The sequence below is a fragment of the Podarcis melisellensis genome (genome assembly GCF_964234715.1).
Source record: "Podarcis melisellensis genome assembly, chromosome: 16".
In the NCBI taxonomy this organism is placed as follows: domain Eukaryota; kingdom Metazoa; phylum Chordata; class Lepidosauria; order Squamata; family Lacertidae; genus Podarcis; species Podarcis melisellensis.
The window spans coordinates 2,540,839-2,565,969 of NC_138533.1; the positions used below are offsets into that span (position 1 = coordinate 2,540,839).

At 47.0% G+C, this 25,131-nt stretch overlaps 1 protein-coding gene across 8 annotated transcripts in view; it reads left to right on the forward strand.

Moving 5' to 3' along the window:
* Positions 1-25,131, forward strand: part of RORC (RAR related orphan receptor C) — a 100,764-nt gene that overhangs the window by 61,916 nt on the left and 13,717 nt on the right. For 7 of the 8 annotated variants that reach the window (XM_081891575.1, XM_081891572.1, XM_081891577.1 and 4 more), the window contains 2 exons: positions 21,952-22,037; positions 24,492-24,633. In XM_081891575.1, coding sequence (XP_081747701.1) covers positions 21,952-22,037; positions 24,492-24,633 — 228 coding nt within the window. Of the gene's footprint in view, positions 1-18,523; positions 18,576-21,951; positions 22,038-24,491; positions 24,634-25,131 lie in introns of those variants that run through there. The other variant, XM_081891576.1, reaches the window with a different exon arrangement.

A 25,131-nucleotide genomic window follows, 5' to 3' on the forward strand; every position in this document is an offset into this window, starting at 1 on the left:
AGTCCTCAAGGTGTTTTAGCGGGGGGGCAGGGGGGGCTCAGATTCAATATAAAGCGGTCTGGATGATTTTGTGGTGTTTAGCAAATGCCCAGGCAAGTATCTGAAGCCAGGAACTGAAACTTGAATCTTGAAACTGGTTGCCACTAGTCCTCATTGTGAGGTGACAAATTCAGAAGAAAGCTGTGTTGTTTCATTTTGTCATACTTAGTAATAGCAGTTAGTAAGGAGCTCTGATACACTTGAATGAATGGGTTATTTGTTGTGGTCGCTGAGCGATAGAAGTGAACACACAATTAAAGTATGCAGCTGGTTAAAACAAGACGCAAATATAATGGTGAAGTATCTTCACGGGGACTTGGGGAAAGAAAAGAAAAGAAAACAATCTCTAACTGATGCATAAATGTTGGGAACTGAACTCAAGACAAAAAAAATGAGGTAGTCCTCAACACTTATTTCAGCCTTAAAAACGAGCAATGTTGTTTCAAAACATGAAATCACACAAATCAGCATTGTGAATCTTCCAAAATCAACAGCATCCAGGAACTGAGTGTCAGCAAAATACCAATGGTTTCATCCAGTGAAGTCCCACTCACCCATTTAAATTAAGAAGCCTAACTCAGTCATGTATATGAACTTCAGTGGGTCTACTCAGCGTAAGACTAGCATCGAATACCACCTATAAATTCCACCCCACTAGGAAGTGACCCGAAAAATTGTCTGGATCTGAATGTATTTTGCAGCCATTTCAGTAATATGGGAAGAAGTGTCCCTTAACCAAAAATATACCCAATCTATAGAAAGGAGCTCTTAAATCAGGCATCCCCAAACTCAGCCCTCCAGCTGTTTTGGGACTACAACTCCCATCATCCCTAGCTAGCAGAACCAGTGGTCAGGGATGATGGGAATTGTAGTCCCAAAACATCTGGAGGGCCAAGTTTGGGGGTGCCTGTCTTAAATAGAGGGAAAATCAACCTCTCTCTCTTTCTGCACTCCCTATACAAGTTATGATGCAAGGACTTGATCAGCAGCCTATTGCTCCAGCTCCACTCAGACAAAAGCATCTGTTAACTCCGGTCTTCTCAAACTGTCCATTTATACAGGAAGCTGTGTTCTAGTGGGTCAGACCACTGGTCTATCTACCTCAGTATTGTATACACTGACTGGCAGCGACTCTCCCAAGAGAAGCTGAAAAAACAATGCTGTCCAGGGTTGTAAAGACTGCAGAGAGAATAATTGGGTGCACTCTTCCCACCTTGGATAAAATCTATGTTTCCAGGTGTCATAAGAAAGCTGCAGAGATAGTGCAGGATAGTGCACACCCTGAAAATGATCTCTTTCAGGTACAGGGTTATAAAGACCAGGACCAGCCGCCTGAGAAACAGTTTCTATCCAAACGCGATTTTGGTTCTAAACGCAGCATAAGGGGTCTCTATAGTATAGTGTATTTTAAAATGGGGTTTCAGAGTTTTTAGGGGGTTTTGAATGTTTCATGTAGTTTTTATGTAGTTTTATGTAGTTTTTCAATTTCATTGTTCTGCATGGGACAATGACAATAAAGATATCTTATAATCGTATAATTTCAGGCAGGAGATTTCTCCCAGCCCTACCAGAAGATGCTGGGAGTGAACAGGGAACCTTCTGCGTGCAAAGCAGATGTTCACTCAACTACAACCCTTAAATTATCAATTTCGGAAGGCAATGCATTGTGACGAGTGAGCACAGACGCACTCCTGTCTTTTGGAGGTGGTTAATGTATGCTACTATGAAGCTCTAAAGGTAAAGGTCAAGGGACCCCTGACCATTAGGTCCAGTCGTGACCGACTCTGGGGTTGCGGTGCTCTGCTTTAAAAGCAGCTTCTAATTTTTTTTGTTGCTGGGGTGACTGTGGTTGGGCAAAAGTGTCAATTTCAGTTTCTCTCTTCTTTTTCTTCTTCATTTTTCCACTGCAAAGTTCAGTTCTGCACATTCCCACACCAGTCTGTGATCGTTATTTTTCAAAAAGAAAAGGTCCCACTGAATATTCGTCTGCTATGCTATGCAAGCTATGCAAACTGATGGGACTTAGAGTCCAACAACATCTGTCTCCACCAGCACCACCACTTGTCTAAGCCCACATTTAAATCTCTGCTAGGACTTCCAAAACCTTCATTTCGACTCAGCAGTACCCTCTTTTGCTTGCCCCGTTCGCAAGTTTGTTCTCAAGGAAACACTTTGTGCTTGAGTTAACAACGTCGTTCCCACTCCCCACAACTTAAATTTTCAGCAGGCGCCCAGAAACCAGAAAAGTCGTTCCTTTGGCAATCTCCCCCAAAGGAGATCACTGCTCACTCTGCTTAAATCCTTTCCGTGCGCAAAACGCCTCTCTCCGGGGTTTTGAAAAGGGTGTGAAGACTTCAAAATTAGTTGCCACCTTCCGTTTTTCTGCGTGTGGTGAAATGGGCACCGGTTTTTTAAGGCTCCCCCCTCCTCTTGCTTTCCTTCTCATCCCCCCGACCCACACTTTCCTTCCCACTCTCTGTTCTGAGAAATAAATGCCTTTCGTCTGTGTCAGATAAAATCTGCTAGGCTCATCTGTCACAGCCTATCTGATGAGAGGTAGGGGATCCCAAGGTTTTGCAAAAGGTCATGGGCAAGTTTAATTTTAGTGTGTGTAGTTTTAATTTTATATTGCTGATCGCGGCTGTTCTCTCTCCCCCTCCCCAATTCCTCATAGTTGTTCCCTTCATTGTTCCCTTTACCTTCCTGCACAATTTACAATTGCTAGCTGGGACTGGTGAGAGCACAGTGACCCCTGGTGGCCTAAAGGTTCTTCGCAACGGGTGGCCCTGATCCCAAGATCTTCAACTTTGCATTTGGAGAAGGTCTTCCATGGGTGCATGGGAACCTAGATGCTTTCCGATTCAGTAGGGCAGCATTCTTATGCCCCTATTTAAATCTGTCTTCCATTCAGAGCCATGAGGACTGGAATCCCACCCCCCCACCCCGGAATCAAATAACATGCAAATAAGATGCTAAACCTACTCATTATGTTTGTGGAAGTGGCTTTTGTGTCATAGGAAAGCTCAAATATCATGCGGAATTAAACAGGGAAACACATTTTTAATGGAATCGGAAAACACTGAATCGTATAATTGTAGAGTTGTAAAGGACCCCACGGTCATCTAGTCCAACCCCCGGCAATGCAGCCATCTCAACTGGAAGCATCCATGACAGACGGCCACCGAACCTCTGCTTAAAACCTCCAAGGAAGGAGAGACCACAACTTCCCAAAGGAGACCGTTCCACAGTCAAACAGCCCTTACCATCAGAAATTCCCCTCCGACGTTTAAGCATGTGTGGTAGTCCATTAGTTTCCTAGCATTAGTTTCTGCGCAGTGCGGAAACTCAAATATAACACAGAAATTACTGGTTAGGGAAATGTTGGGGAGATGGAATAAACTGCCCTGGGGGGGTTGCACCCGGAACCGGTCTGGGAGCCACCCATGGGCTCCTTTCAGAGAAGGTTTTTCCCGTTCGCAGGGGGCTGAAAAGAAGGGATGTGGGGAGAAAGCTTTGAGGGGGTTGATGGAACTCGGATGTGGGTTGACGCCATGCGCCAGCAGACCGAAATGTTAAAGCAACAGGAGGAAATTGAGGGGGGAGGCTTGTTTTCAAGGCCTGCCGGAGGAACCAGCGAGCTCCTCTTTGAAGCGTCAGCTCTGTAGCTTAAGCTTCGCGTGCAAACCCTCCTCCTCCGTTCCTCGTGGCAGTTTTGCCCCCCACCGCACTGCCGCCGTTTGTAGCACCCGTCGGAGACCCCCTCAAGTTGCCATCGGAGATCCCCTTTTAAAGCATGGACCTGCCTGCGGAGAGCTTTGCAGCACCTCTAGAGTCCGGTGGGTTTGTCGTGGCCACAAGCACCTCTGTAGGTTTTGCAGGCAGCCCTGTTTAGGGAAGTTTTTAACAACTGGTGCTTTTGTTTTGTTTTGTTTTTCAAAAAAAAATTATTGGTTTTCCACATTTATCACAAAATGACATGACGAAACACACAACAAAGGAAAACACACTACCATACAATAAAATTAAACACAAAAAGGAATTATTTCTTCTAATACCTAATTCTCATAACATTGCTAACTGACATCCTCTCTAACTGAATTTCATTATATCACATTTATAACAGTTCTCCAAGTTCATATTTCCAAAAATATTAACTCCTTTCATTTACTAATCTCTTCTCCTTTATTAATATTCCAATGTTTACTACCACATATCCTTATTCTACCCCTAGGCCTACTTGTTACTTTCAAGGATTTTCTCTTTATCTTATATTACAATATTTAGCTAAATAGTCTTTGAATTTATTCCAGTCCTCTTGTGTCTCCTCTTCTTTCTGGTCGCGGATTCTTCCAGTCAGGTCGGCCAGCTCCAAAAAATCCAACATCTTCATCTGCCATTTTTCTATTGTTGGTATTTCTTGCGATTTCCAATTTTTGGCTAATAACGACTGATGTTTTAATGTATTTTTAACCTTCTCTTGGAAGCCGCCCAGAGTCGCTGGGGAAACCCAGCCAGATGGGCAGGGTAGAAATATTATATTAGTATTTTTTATTATTTATTCCCCTTGAGAAATGTTAAGCAGATAGATCAGGGGGCAGGAAACTTCATATTTAAACATATTTGGCCCCCATCATCCAGCCTGGACACAGAGGTCCAGCTCCAAGGACCTTCTGGCGGTTCCCTCATTGCAACAAGTGAGGTTATAAGGAACCAGGCAGAGGGCCTTCTCGGTGGTGGCACCTGCCCTGAGGAACGCCATCCCATCAGATGTCAAGGAACCATCTGGCTTTTGGAAGACTTCCGAATGCAGTCCTGTTCAGGAAGGGTTTTAATGTTTGATATTCTTTGTGTTTTAATATTCTGCTGGGAGCTGCCTAGAGTGGCCGCGGCAGCCCAGTCAGATGGGTGTGGGTGAATTATTATTATTATTTTTATTATTAGTGAGACTGAGGCCCACACTCCCTTCTTGGCAGACTTCCTGAGGGCTGCATACCTGTGATGGACAGGGCCAGAGGTTTAAGTGAGTGGGGTGACACATCCATTTTCTCCTTTGTATGGTACTCTAGTTTCCACACACACAAACACAGGCCACATTCCTCCATGTAAAGCACTATTTTGCCACTTTAAGCAGTCCTGGCTTTCCCCGGGGGATTCTGGGAGCTGTAGTTTGTGACGGGTGCCGAGAGCGGTCAGGAGAGCCACTATTTCTCTCGGAGAACTGCAATTCCCAGAGTTCCCCTGAGAAGAGGGGCTGGCTTTTAAATCACTCTGGCCCCTGCAGGAGGGAGTTCCATAGTTTAACTAAAGAAATGCTTTCTTATCTCTGCCCTGAATTTTCCAACATTCGGCTTCATTGGCCATCTGCAAGTTCTAATGTTAGGAGAGAAAGAGAGGGAAGCTATTCTCCATTCACCTTCTCCGTGCCACACATAATTTTATAATCTTCTGTCTTGTGGTCTCTTTCTTACTTTACTTCAAATGTGTTTCTAAAGCCTGTGTCCCCATTCACTGGCTAGAAATGCCGCCGAATAAGATTTCTATAGAGATGTCCTCTGTCTTTATAGCAGGGTGGTTGCTTGCAACGTTAAACCGCTATATTGTTTTGCGTGTTTTATTTGATTCCATTTATGAATCGCCTCCGGTGAAATACCTCAAAGCGATTTCTCCGTTAAAAAACGCAGAGAATAAAAACAATGCGTCGAAATACGAGGAAACGGATACTTTAAAAAGACAGCGGTCAAAACACAGCAAATGAAGAACGAGAAAAGGAACGACAGCAGATATCGCAGATATACACACACGCAAAAAAACCCACGACCTTTCTAGCGTTTGGTAATGATGCAAACTTCCTAACTTCACTCTGCCGAATTAATACCTGTAGTTGTGTGGGAGAGGACTGAGCTTTTGGTTGAGTCCGAAACAAATGAATTCAAAAGTGCTGATCTAATTGAATTCGGGAGTTTGATATCATCATCTTACCTGGTTGGCCCCAGTGAAAACAGGATGCTGGACTTTGAAGGGCGTTGGGTCTGATCCAGCTACAGAGCTCTACTTATGGAACCTCCAGGTCCAGAGGCAGTCTATCTGGATTTGCATCTGTAGGAGCAGAATCCTGGGCTGGATGGGTCCCTCTGGCCTGATCCAGCCACAGAGCTATAGAACCATGGAAGTATAGAATTGGAAGGGACCCTGCAGATCATTTAGTCCCAACCCTCTGCAATGCAGGAATACGCAGGTGTACCACACAGGGATCAAACCTGCAACCTTGATGTTATCAGGACCACCATCCAACAAACTGAGCTCTTCTGGTGTTCTAATAATAATAATAATAGTAATAATAATAATTTATTATTTATACCCCGCCCATCTGGCTGGGTTTCCCCAGCCACTCTGGGCGGCTTCCAACAGAACACTAAAATACAATAACCCATTAAACATGAAAAGCTTCCCTAAACAGGGCTGCCTTCAGATGTCTTCTAAAAGTTTGGTGGTTGTTGTTCTCTTTGACATCTGGTGGGAGGGCGTTCCACAGGGTGGGGGCCACCACCGAGAAGGCCCTCTGCCTGGTTCCCTGTAACTTGGCTTCTCGCAGCAAGGGAACTGCCAGAAGGCCCTCGGCGCTGGACCTCCAGTGTCCTTACTTCTTTGGGGATGGAGTTTGAAAGATCTATTTATTTTGTTGCATTTACATCCTAGCCTTTTCTCCTAAGGAGCTCAAGGTGGCAAGCACAGCTTTCCCTGTCCTTATTTAATCCCCACAACACCCGTTTAAAGTAGGCTGAGAGTGAACGAGTGGCCCAGTGTCACACCCAATGGGTGGGGGTTTCAGCCCTGGTCCCTCCCAGGTCCTAATCTTACACTCTAACCACTGCACCACCACCACTGGCTCTCTAAAAATAAGCACTTCTGTAGATTTTTGCTGTGCAACTCTCCAGCTAAGGAATGTGCCCAAGAAAAGGCATACGACAGAGTAGAGTATGCCGAGAAACGCATGCATTCGTGAAAATGATGTACAAAACCGTTCTGCGAGGAGGAGTTGTTCGGCAGAAATAGGGGAAATTGCACGCAGGTATAAGGGGAAATTTGTCACAAAATGGTTTTTCATGAGGACTGCCTTAAAGAAAAAGGAAAGGAAATAAATTCGCAAACCAATATGGAGAACGGAACTTAAAATTGGAGATCAAATATTTATTGTCATGGTCCGTGACCGGCCTTAAGGTTGGAGAAATGGGAAACTAGGAGAAAGTGGAATTATCCCATCCCCGTTTGCACCTGTGATTTGAACCCTCCCACTTACATTTATTCCAAGATAGATAGATAGATAGATAATGGTGTTAAGTTATTGGCAGTTTTGCTTCCAAGCCCTTTCCTAATGGTCCATAAGATGGGAATTTCATTTCCCACAGATGCCATGCACTGGGTCAGCATTTATATTATGTGCTACGGCCCCAAGGCCTTCCGTTCAGACCCCATTAGTGTAAAAGAATGGGGGGGCAGCCAAAATGATCAAAGGGGTGGAGCAACTCACCTGTAAGATAAGGGGGCAGCGTTTGGGACTTCTTGGTTTAGAGAAAAGTCAAGAAGGAAGTAACTTGATAGAGGTTTATGAAACGATACTTCTCTTGAGGGTAGGACTCGAACCCGTGGCTTCAAGCTACAGGAAAGGAGATTCCCACTAAACATTCAGGAAAACTTTCTGATGGTAAGAGCTGTTCGACAGTGGAACAGACGCCCACTAGAAGTGGTGGGCTCTCCTTCCTAGAAGGTCTTTAAGCAGAGGTTGGATGGCCATCTGTCAGGGATGCTTTAGCTGAGATTCCTGCATTCCAGGGGGTTGGACTAGATGACCACTGGGTCCCTTCCAATTCTATGATTCTGTGAAAGTGGATAAAGAAAATGTTTTCCTCCCTGTCTTAACACTAGAACTTGTTGACTTTCAAGGAAGCGGAGTGTTGGGAGATTCAGGAGAGATGAAAAAAAAGTCCTCAATCCAGTGCATGGTTAAACTGCGGAACTCCCTCCCACAGCAGGCAAAGGTGGCTGCCATCTTGGGCAACTGTATTTATCTTTTAATAAATTTTATTAAGGTCTGTAGAGGGGAAACTTAAAATCTCTTGCCAAACCGAACCAAGACTTTTATCTAGGTACAATAAAAACACAAAGGGGTAGGATGGGGAGAAAGAAATAGAGAAGGAGAAAGAAAGAAAGAAAGAAAGAAAGAAAGAAAGAAAGAAAGAAAGAAAGAAAGTTAAAAGAGAAAGATAGAAAAATAAGATTCAGAAACTAAAGAACCTCCAATTCTTCCTCCATCTACTATGCAGAAACAAAATTCACTTCGTCCAATCCAACATATAACACCTCACAAAGCAACTTTCTATAAACAAACATTAATCTTACATCCTCAAACCAGCGCGGGCATCTTTAAAAGAGGATTAATTGATTGTGATTTTATGTAAACTGTGTTACTTTTACTGTTGTTAGCTGCTCTGAGCCCGGCCTCGGTTGGGGAGGGTGGGATATAAATAAAATTTTATTATTTTATTATTATTCGATCAATTCAAAGGCCATCCGTGTCTGGTCGCCACGTTGGCTGGGCTTCCACAGGTGGGCGAAGGGCTGATCTAAACTTGGTCGCTGCAACCGTGGCCACTTTGTTTGGGTGCCGAGATCACTGCAGTCGTGTTCCTGTTTTGTGAGTCACAATCAAAGGGATAAACGACTGACGGCAGAGGAACTTTTGCTTGGGGGCAAATCGCCGTCGGTAAGGGGCGAGGCAGTGAAGCTGAATCATAGAGCTGTGGGAAGACAGTCTCGGGTCAGAGACAGGTTGCGGGGCGAGAAGCAAGGAAATATGAAGACACACATATTTTCCAAAATAATCCTCCTTGCCTTTTTGAAGCCTGTGTTCAAATCGGGTTCATCTTCAGTTTTCGGGTTTCCCATCTGGGTGGCCACTGTGGGAACAGGATTCTGGGCTGATTCAACTGGGGTCTTCTTCGGTCCTTGTGGAACCTGCAGGTCCAGTAGCAGTCTATCTCGATTTTTAGGTTCTTCAGGGCATTTGGCCACTGTGAGAACAGGGTTCTCAGCATCGCCTATCAGTAAGTCAGAATATCTCAACCACTTATTCTCCATATTTAACTTTTTTTGTGCCTGAGCTTCCATTGGTGAAATCCATTTGGGTGTTTTTCTTACCAAAAGATCCTGATATCTAATCCATACATTATAAAGCACCTTCCTGATTATATTCTTCTTAAAACCACTATGGGCCTTTACTTTATCATACCAAAGAGATACCACGACGGGGTGAGCTCCCGTTGCTCGGTCCCTGCTCCTGCCAACCTAGCAGTTCGAAAGCGCATCAAAGCGCAAGTAGATAAATAGGTACCGCTCCAGAGGGAAGGTAAATGGCATTTCTGTGCGCTGCTCTGGTTCGCCAGAAGCGGCTTACTCATGCTGGCCACATGATGCGGAAGCTGTACGCCAGCTCCCTTGGCCAGTAAAGCAAGATGAGTGCCACAACCCCAGAGTCATCTGTGACTGAACCTAATGGTCAGGGGTCCCTTTACCTTTACCTTTCCCCATGTACTACCTGAAACCAGACTGAACTACACCCTCAATCCGTGCACCTCAGTATGGTCTAAATGAGGCATGTCCAACTCCCAAGAGACTGCGATCTAAAGGTAAAAGGTAAAGGGACCCCTGACCATTAGGTCCAGTCAGCCGAAAAAGCCCTGGCTCTGGTTGAGGCCAGCCTAACCTCCCTGTGGCCTGGGACCTCCAAGATGTTTTTATTTGCAGACCGTAAATTTCTCTGTGGGACATACCAGGAGAGGCGGTCCCACAGGTACGAGGGTCCTAGGCTGTATAGGGCTTTAAAGGTTAAAACCAGCACCTTAATCCTGATCCTGTACCCCACGGGGAGCCAGTGCAGCTGGTATAGCACCGGGTGAATGTGATCTCGCAGCGAAGACCCCGTAAGGAGTCTTGCCGCGGCATTCTGCACCTGCTGGAGTTTCTGGGTCAGTCTCAAGGGCAGCCCCATGTAGAGCGAGTTACAATAATCCAGTCTGGAGGTGACCGTCACATGGATCACAGTGGTGAGGTCAGGGCGAGATAGACACATTTGCAGAGAGGACTATCAATGGCTATTAGTCAAGATGGCTATGATCTGCCTCTGCAATTTCAGGCAGTGACGCTTCTGAATGCCAGTTACCACAGGAGGGGGGAGTTGCTCTTTTTAAAAAAAAAAAATTAAAAATTGACTATTTTCACATAACAAATTATTTCAACAATTGTATTTTTCCTCCATTTCCCCCCTCCCACCCCCACATATCCCCTTCCCTCCCCCCCTATGACTTCCCTCAGTTCCTCTTTCTGGTTTATTAACATTTATTGTTCTCTGCATATTGTAAAAATCTCCAAGTTATCCATCTATTACACTAACAAAGAAATTTGTGTATCTTTATTCAAAGCCTGCCAAGGAGTCCAGCTCATTTTGTTGTTGTTTTTTAAGTGCTTTGTAAAAGGTTCCCATTCTTCTTTAAAATCACAGCTGTCCTTATCACGTAGTTTGTGCGTCAGTTTTGCCAGTTCCGCATAGTCCATCAATTTCCCTTGCCACTGCTCTTTGGTCGGGATTTCTTCATTCTTCCATCCTTGTGCTATTAAAACACTTGCTGCCGTTGTCGCAGACATAAATATGTTCTTCATTTTCCTTGGCAGGTCTTTCCCTACAATCCCTAACAAAAATGCTTCAGGCTTTTTTTTTTACAAATGTTAATCTAAACATTTTCTTCAACTCGTTATATATCATTTCCCAATTTTTTAAAATTTCCCTGCATTCCCACCACATATGATAAAAAGTCCAGGAGGGGAGAATTGCTCTTGCGCTTGGTGCCTGCTTGCAAGTTTCCCATCTAAGGCAACAGACTCTTCTTATGTTCTCAAGGTGCTATAAATGGTTTTTTCCCCCCCTCGTTTAACCCCTGCAACAACCCTGTGAGGTAGGTTAGGTCGAGAGGCAGGGATTCACCCACCAAAATCCACTTCCTGGGGGAAGGATTTGAACCATGGTTTCCCAAGGTCCGCACTTGACCCGCTACACCACCCTGGCTCCCCTTGAGGTTCTCCGTCCCCAAGCCTCGCAGGGCTCTTTCCGTCCCAGGACCCCTGGGGTCCTGCCGCTCTCGGTCACGACAAACGGAGTTTGGGGTTGTTTCCCTCGCAGCTTCACTCTTGCCAGTGCTCCCCGGCGGACTGAGTAAGACACGCAAAGCGGGTGGGAGTTGGGTTTCCATCTCTCCCGGGGGCGCCTGCTGTGTTGTGCGTCTTTCCTGCTTTGATTCATGTGGCGAGAGTGTCAACGACTCAGCCCTCCTCCAGGTTGCTGCTGCGGCTGCCCCTACGCTGCAAGAGGGGGAAGGAAGAGGAGGGGGGGCCATGAATCGGCAGCAATAAACACACAGTCATCTCGAATGCCTCTTTGCCTTTCATCCTGCGTTGTGGTTGGGCTTTGTTTTGCTCTCTCTTTTATAACAGGTGCAATTTTTGAGCGAGAGCAGATTTCGATGTCATGTTGAACATGCCGGTGGTAGCCTTTCAAAGCTAGAGTTGGCCAGGTTCAAACCCTTCCTGGCATGTTGTGGACTTCCCAGATACCAAGGGGTGTGGCAGGGACAGGAAGGCAGGCTGTGGTTGGAAAGGTGCGCTCTTCGTCTTCCCAGGAGGTCAGGAAGTGGTGTCAGCAGTGGGATGGATCCCCTCTCTGGGGAAGGGAGGGCTCTGAGCGGGAAGGGGCAAACCGAGTGGGAGCCAGTGACTCAGCCATGACCATAACCCCAACATCAGTAAGAGTTTAACACAGGGGCGGGGAGCATCTGTGATGTTTTCCAGGTGCTAGGGCTCCAACTCCCATCAGCCACCACGAACGCGAGCAACAGTCGAGGGTAATGGCATCTTAGTTCAGGAACAACTGCGGGAATACGTGTCCATTGTTCCTCCCGAAAGGAGCCATTTGGCTGCTTGGAAGTACCATATTTCTTGCTCCGTAAGATGCACCTGACCATAAGGCACACCTAGTTTTGGGAGGAGGAAAACAAGAAAAAAATTATTCTGAATCCCAGAAGCCAGAACAGCAAAGGGGATCTGGCTTCTGGGATAACTGCGCCAAGCCTCTTCGGGGCAGCAAGATGAAGGCTCCCCCTGCCGGAAGAGGCTGCGCACAGCGAAAGCAGAAGCCAGGACAGGTGCGTCGCTGAAGGGGCGCTGCGCAGCTCTCCCTCTCCGCGCAGTGCCTCTCTTTCACAGGAGAGGCGTTGTGCAGAGAGGTAGAGCTGCGTAGCGCCCCTTCAGCGAAGCAGGAGGAGGAAGAGAAGGGGCTCCGTTAGTCCTCCCGCTTCTCTGAAGGGGTGCTGCGCAGCTCTACCTCTCTGCACAGCGCCATTCACTCCATAAGACACACTCACGTTTCCCCTTACTTTTTAGGAGGAAAAAAGTGCATCTTATGGAGCGAAAAATACGGTATTTATAGGTGTCTAGGATCAGAGCATCAGAGAACGGAAAGTGCCGTTAACATCCTCACATTCAGGCCGGCCGCTGGATGGTACTAACCTGCAAGGAACATCTTGCACACGCAAATGGGCCATCACAGATTCAAGTGATTGCATTTTCAAAAGCCCAAGCTAGAGTTGTGGCACATCAGAATACCACTTATTATTCAACTCTACACATGAACATTTAAAAAAAACAAAAAAACAACCTTGCCCCCAAAGGGAAAATCAGGAAAAGGATGGTTTGCCAGCAACCCGAAGCTCAGGGCTGTTCTGGGTACCTTGGGAAATGAGGGCAGCAGCGGTCTCAGATTGGTCCAGAGTGGCGCTCTGTAGCTTGTTGGGTGCCTGACCTTTATTCAGCTCTCTGTTTTGTATAGAAGAACTAGGTGAGTTTTCTTTTTTTTAATCTCCTACCCACGGTCTGTCACAGCTGATGCCTGTGCCTTTGTGACCCCAAATACCACAGCTGGGAGTAGAAATGAGCCCCCTTACCGATCACGTTCTCCTCGCCACGGCATCCTCTGATGTTATCGGGACCCTTGGCAGTTCACAAACAGCTATACCGCTCCTGGGTCTACTGACATCTTCAGCCCCCCTTAGAAAACACACCAAAAAATAAAATAAAGTTTAGGGTTTCCAGGAAACCAAACCCACACACCCCAGCCTGGGTCTCCGAAAAGCCAACAGGCGCTTTTCTGCCCCACTCACCCGCTGCCGCCCCTCTCGCCTAGTTCACATACCCCCTCGGCGCCTCTTCCCCACGACCCCAATCAGGGAGGGGGGAAAGAGTTATCAGCCCTGAAGGGTGAAGGGCCGCATCAAACAGGTTGTCATCTCAACCGGTTTGGGAAACACTGCTCTTGTGTGCGGGGAGAGTTGCAAGAGATGGTTTGCTTTGAGCCCCATGCCCAAGCCCTTAGGGTGGCTACTGATGCGTTCCTTGGCGCAGAGCATTGTGGTGCATGCGCAAGCCAGCAGACAACCGCCCTCTTCTCCCATGTGCAACTAGGAATGCTCATTTGGCTGCTTTCCCAAATCCAGGTCCCTTCCAGGATTTGGAAAAAAACAGGGTTACTTTCCCCCTTTTAATAACAAAAGGAGACCCTGCAGAGTCAGGCCGAAGGAGCCCACCTGGGGCAGCATCCTGTTCTCACAGCGGCCAACCAAGGTACCTGTGGGAACGTTGCAAGCAGGATCCGAGTGTCAGGGTCCGGTCTACGGGCGATCAAAGTCCCAGCTGAGGATGTCGGGACCGGGGGCAAGATGGCGGGGTGGGAGCAGGAACAAGAGTCCAGAAGCCAGGGGTCCGAGGGTCAGGAAGCAGGGAGTCACAAAGTCAAGGGTCCAAGGGTCAAGAAGCAAGGGGTCGCGAAGTCAAGGATTCAAGGGGCAAGAAGCAAGGAGTCACAAAGTCAAGGGTCCGAGGGTTGAGAAGCAAGGAGTCACAAAGTCAGGGGTCCGAGGGTCAAGAAGCAAGGGGTCGCGAAGTCAAGGATTCAAGGGGCAAGAAGCAAGGAGTCACAAAGTCAAGGGTCCGAGGGTCAAGAAGCAAGGGGTCGTGAAGTCAAGGATTCAAGGGGCAAGAAGCAAGGAGTCACAAAGTCAAGGGTCCGAGGGTTGAGAAGCAAGGAGTCACAAAGTCAGGGGTCCGAGGGTCAAGAAGCAAGGAGTCACAAAGTCAAGGGTCTGAGGGTCAAGAAGCAAGGAGGCATGAAGTCAGGGGTCCGAGGGTCAAGAAGCAAGGAGTCATGAAGTCAGGGGTCTGAGGGTCAAGAAGCAAGGAGTCACGAAGTCAGGGGTCCAAGGGTCAAGAAGCAAGGAGTCACGAAGTCAGGGGTCTGAGGGTCAAGAAGCAAGGAGGCACGAAGTCAGGGGTCTGAGGGTCAAGAAGCAAGGAGTCACAAAGTCAGGGGTCTGAGGGTCAAGAAGCAAGGAGGCACGAAGTCAGGGGTCCGAGGGTCAAGAAGCAAGGAGGCACGAAGTCAAGGGTTCGAGGGTCGAGAAGCAAGGAGGCACGAAGTCAAGGGTCCAAGGCTCAAGAAGCAAGGAGCCGAGGTCTGAGGATCAGGAAGCAAGGAGCCAAACACATCAAGGCAGGAAGCGTGTTGCTGTGGCAAAGAGCCGAAGGGAAATGCTGACCTTATATCCCTTCCCGGCTCTTCCCACCAGGTGCAGCGAGTTACCAATCGGCCTCACCTGTGCGGCTGCACCTTGCCTCTCCAGAACAAACTTAGGAAGGCCCCAGTCCTGCGAAACCCTACTGGTCCCAGGGCCTGGCTCCTGCACACACTCCTGACACTGAGCTCTAGAGCAACTCTCCCCTCCTGCAACTGGTATTCAGAAGCACTGTAGCCGTCGATGCCCCTCTCCTCCATGAATTTGTCTAATTCTCTTTTTGAAGTTGTCCTAGTTGGTGGTTAGGCTGTGGAATCAAGGTCCACAGTTTCTTCACTGCACAGAGAAGGGCTTTCTTTTCTCTGTTTTGAATCTTCCAACATTTAGCTTTCGCTGAATGTCCCCAAGTCCCAGTGTCATGAGAGGGAGGAATTTTTCTCTCTACCCGTTTTCTCTCGGCCAGGCATAATCTTACAGACTTCTATCACGTCACCTTTTCCTTGCTTTTTCTCTGCACTAAAAAGTCCCAAACACGACAACCTTTCCTCCTTAAGAGAGTTGTTCCTGGAGTGATGCCGATCTAGAAATCTTCTGCTCCAACCTCGTTTTGATTTCCCCATTTTCTCCAGAGAGCTATGCGTCCTGCGCACTTTGATGCATCAGGCCATGAACTCCACCCCTCAGGTCATGGATTCGCAAATGGAAAGGGATAAGAAATGTGGCCAAAAAAAGAGAATGATCTCAGTGCAGTCATAGGTTGCATCGTTCGTTCTATGCTTTGCTTTTCCTGATGCGCGAGAGTGCGTGGACACATTGGGGGGACGCCGCATGAACAAAGAACCCTGCTGTGACTTCGTGTGATGCCCAGATTGTGTACTTGTTGTGTTTGTCGGTTCAGATGACACCTGACACATACACAATTCACTCATGCCCAAGGGAGCCCATGTTTTCTGTTCGGGGTAGGGTCTTTCAAAGGTGCCCTAGTGTGGTGTCCTTGAGAAACGAAGGCAAGGTGGTGTCGGGCCCTGTCCGGTTGCTATAGTAATGCAGCCTGGGGTTGCCATCTTCTGTCAGGCAGGCCCTTCAATTTGCCTGGCGTTCTTGATAGTCAGCAGTTTCACAAGAGGGCAGGGAGTTTTCCTTTAGTTACTGAGCCTGGAGTCCAACCCAATGACATTTTTCATCCTTTCTCGTTTCTGTAACACCATTTGGCACCCAAAAATCTCTTTGTCGTTTTCTTTCCACCCTGCTCTTCGATTCCCAGTGGCATTACATTCAAGATGGTGGCAACTAGGGATGGGTGAATGTGCCCACTTTGGTTTCTCATTCTTTCAGTTTGAGTTCAGTCCTCCGTCTTTCCTCATCAATTTGTGATATGTGTTTTTAAAGTCCTCGTGAAAATTCATCAATGTTTCGGTCCAAAATTTCTCCCGTTGCACACATTTTCATGTGCACTTTTTTAATGGACACGTTTCTTTGCAAAACGGTTTCCCCGGCGCATTTTAAGTGTGTTATTTTCACTGAAAAGCATGCATTTCAATACACGCTTTACACTAGTATAGTATTTTCATGCACACGACTGGCCTAGAGAATTAGATTGCAAAATTCAGAGCAGTGCAAATTTCAAAGGATACTTCTCTAAAAGTGCAGATTAGAGCCACATTCATCCCATATTTTTAAAGCCCTGTTATACCATTTTAAACAGTCATGGCTGCTCCCAGAATTCTTAAATTTGTTAAGGGTTCTGGGAGTAGCTAGGACAGCCCCACAGAGCTGCAATTCTCAGAGTAGTTTAACAACCTATCCCTCTTCTCAGGGAATTTTAGCTCTGTGGGAGAAATTGAAGCACCGCCTAACAGCTTTCAGCACCCTTAACAAACCGCAGCTCCCAGAATCCTTTGGGGGGGAGCCATGATCATTTAAAATGGTATTACAGTGCTTTAAATATATGGTGCGAACGCGGCTGAAGTGAAGATTGCTTTTCGCTGCAAACAGAACCGAATCTCTTCCCCACCCTGAAGGGCAACAGAGAATTGGGGAGGGGGCTCTGTTTGTCTTGAAAGAGCGGGTTTTTAGCACAGCTCCTCGCCCGGAGCGAATGGGGTCCGCCCTCCTTCCTTTTTCTGCTGACGCAAGCGCCGTTTCCGATGAGGCAATGGAAGCTGTGACGCGGAGCTTAGACGGGAATTAACTCCCCGTTTCCGAACCGCATCAGCACGTATATAAAATACAGATACATATATGATTATTATTTTTTGCTTATTTGGTTTTTGTGTTTTTGCTCTCCTCTTCATGTTGCAATCGACCCAATCGTGTGCACCCAGAGCTGTTGACCTCACGTCAGGAGGATGGATTTACTGGCATCAATCTCTGTATAAAAGTGAGAGTTGTTCTTTACTGGCAGAATCTTCAAGGTGGATGGGCTGACTAATTTAGGGGCTGACTCATGCGGCTTCTTGTGGTTCAGGGAAGAAACCACTGGCCTCCGTGGTTTAATTTCCACCCCCCTTTCTATTATTAATATGACATTACACTTAGGTAGCTGCAGGTGATGCAATGCAAAAAAAAGTGTCATTTCCCTGCCTGTGAAGACCCAGAGACTCTCACGAAGCAGAGATAGTGCCCTGAGGGTCTGCTTGCAACAGCCCTGCAAGGTGGACTAAGGCAGGAATGGACAGATGCCAACTTTTCCACATTGACTTCATTATTATTTTTTAAACTAGACTTCCGGGGGCTGGCAACTTGAGTCAGGCGCAAACGACTTAGGTTTGTAGCCAGCAGTATAACTCCCTACTCAGCGTAGACCCGTTGAAATTAATGAGGGTGTGCCACGTGGTGCATGCTCTGGTTATCTCCTGCTTGGACTACTGCAATGTACTCTACGTGGGGCTACCTTAAGGTGACCCGGAAACTGCAATTAATCCAGAATGACGCAGCTAGACTTGTGACTGGGAGCGGCTGCTGGGACCATATAACACCGGTCTTGAAAGACCTACATTGGCTCCCAGTACGTTTCTGAGCACAATTCAAAGTGTTGGTGCTGACCTTTAAAGCCCTAAATGGCCTCGGTCCAGTATACCTGAAGGAGTGTCTCCACCTCCATCGTTCTACCTGGCTACTGAGGTCCAGCTCCGAGGACCTTCTGGCGGTTCCCTCCCTGCGAAAAGCAAAGCTACAGGGAACCAGGCAGAGGGCCTTCTCGGTGGTGGCGCCCTCCCTGTGGAACGCCCTCCCACCAGATGTCAAAGAGAAAAAGAACTACCAAACTTTTAGAAGACATCTAAAGGCAGCCCTGTTTAGGGAAGCTTTTAATGTTTAATAGGTTATTGTATTTTAGTGTTCTGTTGGTAGCTACCCAGAGTGGCTGGGGAAACCCAGCCAGATGGGTGGAGTATAAATAAATTATTATTATTATTATTATTATTATTATTATTATTATTATTATTTCAGTGGATCTGTTTGAGTAGGACTGAGATGAGGTGTAGCTCATAAGACCTAGCCCTGCAGCAGAACACACCCACTCCAGGCCTAATTTCTACCCACACGCTTGAGCTGAGAGGCAAGGCTTGTGCTCACATTACTCTGGACATGGGTGCAAGCCGCCTCTCTGCACATGGGCAAGGGGTCGTGTGAAAGGGTGCAGGATGCTGGACCAGATGGGTCCTTGGGGTCTGATCCAGCAGCCAAGCTCTTCTTAACATCGTATAAAATGCCGTGACAAAGGGTGGGAAAATAGATTTTCTTGTGCTTCTGTCTCACATCTGGGGGGGTCTTTCACCCCCCCCTCTCACAGCCACCTGCAGAGGTATGATGCAGCCCCCTCCCCTTTCATGTGGTTTGCTGCGCCGACATCCCTGCCTCCGCACGGTGGGTTCTCCCCGGAGCCACCCCAGGGTGGTTAAACATTTCTGGTGCGAGAAGCGAGGGGGTCGTTCCGCCTCGAAGCAGCTGCCTCGTTGATCCCACTGCCATCGCTCGCTGCAGCTGAGCTGCGGTTATTCAGCGGGGTCAGCAGGGAAATGGTCTCTGCACGCGCTTTGGGGCACTGTTGTCGACGACGATTTGCCACTCGCGGCTCGTGGTCCCGGGGCTGCGCGGTGGCTTTGAAAAAGAAGGTTCTGCAGTTTAGGGACTTGGGAAAGGACAGAGGAGTCCTGCAGCGACTGTTAGCATGATAGCAAAGGCAGAACCATCTCAACTGCAAGCGAAAAACCAAAACGACCCAAAAGGGGTCGAGGGGAAGAAATTCACAACTAAAAATGGCATATTTTTGGTCGCCAGAATGAAAGCAACAAGAGAGGAACCAACATCTTGGTTCCCAGGGAGTGAGATTTGGAGATATTGGGGTGTATTCCATTTATATTCTCACACACAACACAGATCCTTTTAGCTCTGCCCCAAACCTGTGTAGGGGATTTTTGGGGAAATATCCAGGCAGCGGCATTGTGTAACTTACATAAGGCAGGCAGGCAGCCCCAGACTAAGGGCCCTGCTAAAAATCTGTCTTCACGCCATCACTGAGCTATTTCATTCGTCCTAACAGCAACTCTAGGGACCTAGGCCCATTTTCCTGCAAAACTGAGAGGTAATGATTTCTCCACGGTGACTGGTTCAGGTAGGATTCGAACTCAGGTCCCTGTGAAAGTTGGGGAGGTTTCTTTTGGTTCCTAGAAAGTATGAGCAGGAAGTCCTTTCCCTTACCACCTCAAACCCCTACCGAAAACATGTGAGCTGGTAAGGATTTTGAAAGCAGAAAGGGACGGACACTTCTCATATGCTCAGAGGCTCTCTTGCCGGGTGGTGTTCTGAAAGCCAGCGAGGAAGAATGTAGTGCAAGGATGCCCCCTAGTGGACCAAGATCTGTATTGCAGCTGGTGCTTTTTGCCAAAAGGCGACAAAATGCACCTATCTTTCCTAAACAGTCTGGAAAATGACAGAAGAATAACTCTCTCCTGACAAGCGCCATAATGTCACTCGCTGGGATGTTGGGCTCCAAAGACGTCCATTTCCTCTCTAACTTTTTTGCCTTATTTCCTGGCAGTAGCAAAAGCCGGGTAGCATCTTTCAAGCGTGACGGGGTCCTTTGTGCTCTCAGCAGTGAAGTTTGGAGTTCAAATCAGAACCTGCGAGATCTGGGCCTCGTTTCAGATCCTCACATGTGGGCCGAAAAAGCAGAGGTTCTGCTTCCATTAAAGACCAGAGCATGTTTTCCACGTTATACTCTATATCTGACTTTTCTTCACATTGTTTTATTTATGTTCTCTTGATTTAATATACTGTAAACCGCTTTGAGTTTTTTCTTAAAAATATAAAGCGGTGTAGAAATTAAATAAATAAATCCAGATTTAAGTGAGGACACAACCAGCTGGATTCCGAAGCAAGAAGTAACCTGACCTAACAAGCGTAAGGAACTGCGGTCTTTCAGGAGGCTTTCAAAGAAGATTAAACAAATTCATGGAGGCAAAGGCTGTGAATGGCTGTGCTCAGTATTGCATCAATCAATCAATCAATCAATCAATACCAGTTTCTGAATACCAGTTCCTGGAGGCCACAGGAGAGCAGAGGGCTCTGACCGTACTTGTGGGTTTCCCATTGAGGCAGGATCCTGACCTAGATGGCTCACTGGCCTAATTCAGTAGGCTCATCATCCTGTGCTCATATGGATCTGATGCATGCAGTAAGGCAGCTCCTTAAGAGTTTAAAAACCCGAATGCAAGTGAACAAAACAAATCCAGGTTCGGCTAGTGAATAATAATAATAATAATAGTTGTTATTATTATTAATAATAATACTCCACCCATCTGGCTGAGTTTCCCCAGCCACTCTGGGCGGCCACCAACAGAACACTAAAAACAGAATAAAACTTCAATCCTTAAAAGCTTCCCTAAACAGGGCTGCCTTCAAATGCCTTTTAAAACTCAGTTGCTTATTTCCTTGACATCTGCTGGGAGGGCATTCCACAGGGAGGGTGCCACTACCGAGAAGGCCCTCTTTTCCCTGTAACCTCACTTTTCGCAGGGAGGGAACCGCCAGAAGGCCATCGGTGCTGGACCTCAGTGTCCAGGTACAACGATGGGGGTGGAGACGCTCCTTCAGGTATACTGGGCCTTTGAGGCCATTTAGGGCTTTTAAGGTCAGCACCAACACTTTGAATTGTGCTCGGAAACGTACTGGAAGCCAATGTAGGTCTTTCAGGACCAGTTTTATATGGTCTCGTCGGCCTCTCCCAGTCACCAGTCTGGCAGCCGCATTCTGGATTAGTTGTAGTTCCCGGGTCACCTTCAAAGGTAGCCCCATGTAGAGCGCATTGCAGTAGTCCAAGCAGGGCTGAGTGAGATCAATGCCATTTTAACTAATGTGTGACGAAGTGAACCAAGTTTTTAATGACAAAACGAATGCAAGGATGAGTTCCTAACTCCCTATACAGCTCAGAAGCAGGTAAATGGAGAGACCGCTTTAGCCCTTATACACCTAGTAAAAGAGGTCCAGTCGTGGCCGACTCTGGGGTAGTGGTGCTCATCTCGCTTTACTGGCCGAGGGAGCCGGCGTACAGCTTCCACGTCATGTGGCCAGCATGACTAAGCCGCTTCTGGCGAACCAGAGCAGCGCACGGAAACGCCGTTTACCTTCCTGCTGGAGTGGTACCTATTTATCTACTTGCACTTTGACGTGCTTTCGAACTGCTAGGTTGGCAGGAGCAGGGACCGAGCAACAGGAGCTCACCCCGTTGCGGGGATTCGAACCACTGACCTTCTGATCGGCAAGTCCTAGGCTCTGTGGTTTAACCCACAGCGCCACCCGCTTCCCATATACACCTAGTAGAGCACTTCAATCCATGAGAGAGCCTTTCCCACAGGAACCCAGAGCAGGGCTTTTAGGGTGGCCGTCCCTGTTCTGTGGAACAGCATCCCTGGCGAGAGGCATCAGAAATCACTGAAGACATTTTTTGTTCCAACAGGCTTACCCAGCTGCACAAACGGGCCTTTGCAACTTGTTAGAGTTTTAGTCTTCTTTTAAACCTATATGTTGCTTTTGTGTTTTTAAAACTGTTCTCACTTGCCTTGTGTGTGTGTGTGTGTGAATTGCCCTGAGGCTCTGGTTTGGAAAGCGATTAACAAATCAGTTGCAAGAACAAAAACAACCCTAATTTCTGCGAGCTCCTAATGAACGCAAGCCTAAAATGGAAGTTCTTTATTTAAACCAGATTTTGCCTTCTTTGCTTCTCCCTCCTCCCTTACTACAGCCCAGATCGAGGTGATCCCCTGCAAGATCTGCGGAGACAAGTCGTCCGGGATCCACTACGGCGTCATCACTTGCGAAGGGTGCAAAGTGAGTCAGAAGAGGCAGCCACAACCTGCCATGGGCATAGCTGTCAACCGTCCCTTATTTGGCAAGAAAGTCCCTTGTCCCAGCGCCGTGTCCCGCTGCTGACCCTTTTTGATGATGTCCCTTAAATTTCCTGGGTTTCAAAGGAAGCAGCTCTTCTCCCTCCCTCCCTGCCGGCCAGGGAGGAGGGAGGCTCCAACTGTGTTGCTTGGCTGCGTTGCTCACCCAATAAGGAGTCTAAGAACGACTGGGGGGTGGAGCTTGCATGCCTTGTGCCGATCAAATCGGCCACGTTGCCTAGGGACTCACCTTTGCTCAGCGCTTCCCAGCGGAGAGGTGACGGTGATTTCCCTTGCTGCATCCCCTTTGCCGGGTTGCTGCGCTGTGGGAACCACCGCTTGAGGCGTTGTTTGGCTGCTGGCTGGGCTTTCTGCCTTTGGCTCGGAGGGGCTCAGAAGTTGAACATACCTGTGCCTGGAAAATCCCTTATTTTGGCTGCTGATGCCCCATTTTCGAGGCTGCTGGTCCCTTATTTTCAAATCTGTAAGTTGACAGCTATGGCTATGGGTTCCATGGCACTCAACAGTGCCATAGAAACCCAGATCATCTAAGGGTGTTATCCTGCAAAGGCCAAACTACAACAATTCAGTGGGAATTGTGGCCCCAAAACATCTGATTTTATAAATAAACTAGGATTCTGGTAGATCCATTCCAGCTCCATATAAAACATTTTTGGTCTTCTTAAGTAAAAATAGGAGCTTTGGGCAAATTACAAAAACTGAAACGTGGATTTAATTGTGGATGTTGTTTTGGTTGTAGGTTAGGAAAGAAAACCATGACTGCTATAAAGGGGGGGGGGATAGTGTTATGTATTATGGAATGTTACGTTCAATACAATATTCTTAATTCTATTTGTTAGTGTTAGCTGTTAGTGTTGTTAGGAGTTCCTCTTTCAGAGAGCAGCAGTTTTCCCAGGGTGGTTTAACAATCGATCCCTTTTCCCAGAGGAACTCTGGGGATTATCGTTCTGGGAAGACAACATCTCTCAGCATTTTGTAACAGTGCCAGATTTACATATAAGCTAAGCAAGCTATAGTTTAGGGCCCCACTCTCTTGGGGGGGCCCAAAAAAATTTAAAGGGAAAAAACAACTGGGTGTACATTTCCAAAATATAAGATAAAGAACAAATAAAATAAAACCTACATACAGCAACAGTATTTTGTGTTGTGTAGACTCCTAGGATGTAAGTCATGGGCCCTGCCTACTAGCCTGCTCCCTAAAATATCACTGGTTTGCTCCTTTCTATATATCGGGTGCCTATATTCTACATGGACTGGTTGCAGGGCCACATGTGCAAATGGCTTGAGATACTTATTAGGTCCATAAATTAGCATATAGCATATATTCAACAACAAAAAACCAGTGACAATTTGATATTGCCTAAGGACAGCTGAAGGGACGTCAGTGGCGCTGTGGGTTAAACCACAGAGCCTAGGACTTGCCAGTTAGAAGGTCGGCGGTTCGAATCCCCGCGACGGGGTGAGCTCCCGTTGCTCGGTCCCTGCTCCTGCCAACCTAGCAGTTCGAAAGCACGTCAAAGTGCAAGTAGATAAATAGGTACCGCTCCGGCGGGAAGGTAAACGGCGTTTCCATGCGCTGCTCTGGTTCGCAGAGAAGCGGCTTAATCATGCTGGCCACATGACCCGGAAGCTGTACGCTGGCTCCCTCGGCCAGTAAAGCAAGATGAGTTCCGCAACCCCAGAGTCGGTCACGACTGGACCTAATGGTCAGGGGTCCCTTTACCTTTACCTTTTTAAGGACAGCTGGACATAGAAAGGGCCCCATTACCTTCAGTAGCTGAGGGCCTCATCAAACCTAAATCCGGCCCTGATCCATAACAAAGTGCTGTTTCCGAGATTCTTTGGAGCAGCCTTTCTCAACCTGTGGGTCCCCAGATGTTGTTAGACTACAACTCCCATCATCCCTGAGCTCTGGCCTTGCTAGCTAGGGGTGATGGGAGTTGTAGTCCAACAACATCTGGGGACCCACAGGTTGAGAAAGGCAGCTTTGGAGGATGCCACAATGGTTTAATGTGGGGTGATAGTGCTTTAAATGGGTAGTGCGGATGATGCCCGTATTGTGAGGGGGTCCATGTTATGTACTGAAGTTCTCACCCTGGGCCAGCAGGGGGATACTGTAGATAGTTTTCACTCAGGTCCACATGTGCAAATAAGGGATTAAAAGTGGCGTTCATTGATTGGATAGTTACAGAAAGTTATTACAGTTGCGTTGTACTGGAGCTCTATATAAGCAGGCTGGCTGAACCCTTCAGTTCAATTCTGTTCTGGCCTGTGAATAAACAAGAGCTGTTTGAAGAATTGCTGTGTCGTCTGATATGTTCACCCACAACTTAACAGTCCAACTCTCTCTCTCTCTTTTTCGGCCTTCTGCTCTCAGGGTTTCTTCCGGCGGAGCCAGCAAGGGAATGTGACCTACTCTTGCACCCGACAGCAGAATTGCCAAATCGACCGCACCAGCAGAAACCGGTGCCAGCACTGCCGCCTGCAGAAATGTCTCAGCCTCGGCATGTCTCGGGACGGTAAGAGACGTGTTGGTGGTAGGGTGGATAAAAATCAATGGTTTTTAAAAAAAATTAAATCAGATTAAATCTTTCTAAGGATAGTTTTCTATTTCCAAAGGCTATTCATCAGGAAATAAGGATTTGTTTTAAGTTTTTCATGTGTGCTAAAATTCAGTCTAAGGTGTTTAAAAACAAACAAACCATTTAACCGCATCAGTTAACAAACGTGATACATATGCTATAATGTTACTGCTTTAGTTAAATAAATTGCTTATTTTTTTATTAAGGAAATGATTATTTTTCTCCTCCCAATAAAGTACAGCAGAAAAGTTGTCCAAACATAAACAGTTAACTATTAAACCTCACAATAATTTCATGATTATCTGCCAATGTATTTCTAATAGTAAAACAAAATCAGTGGTTTTTGATATAACTGTAAAAACTACTCTGGAAATTTATTATTCCAAAAATGAAACCTTCATCTGGTTGTAAAAATATAAGATTGTACCAGCAAGA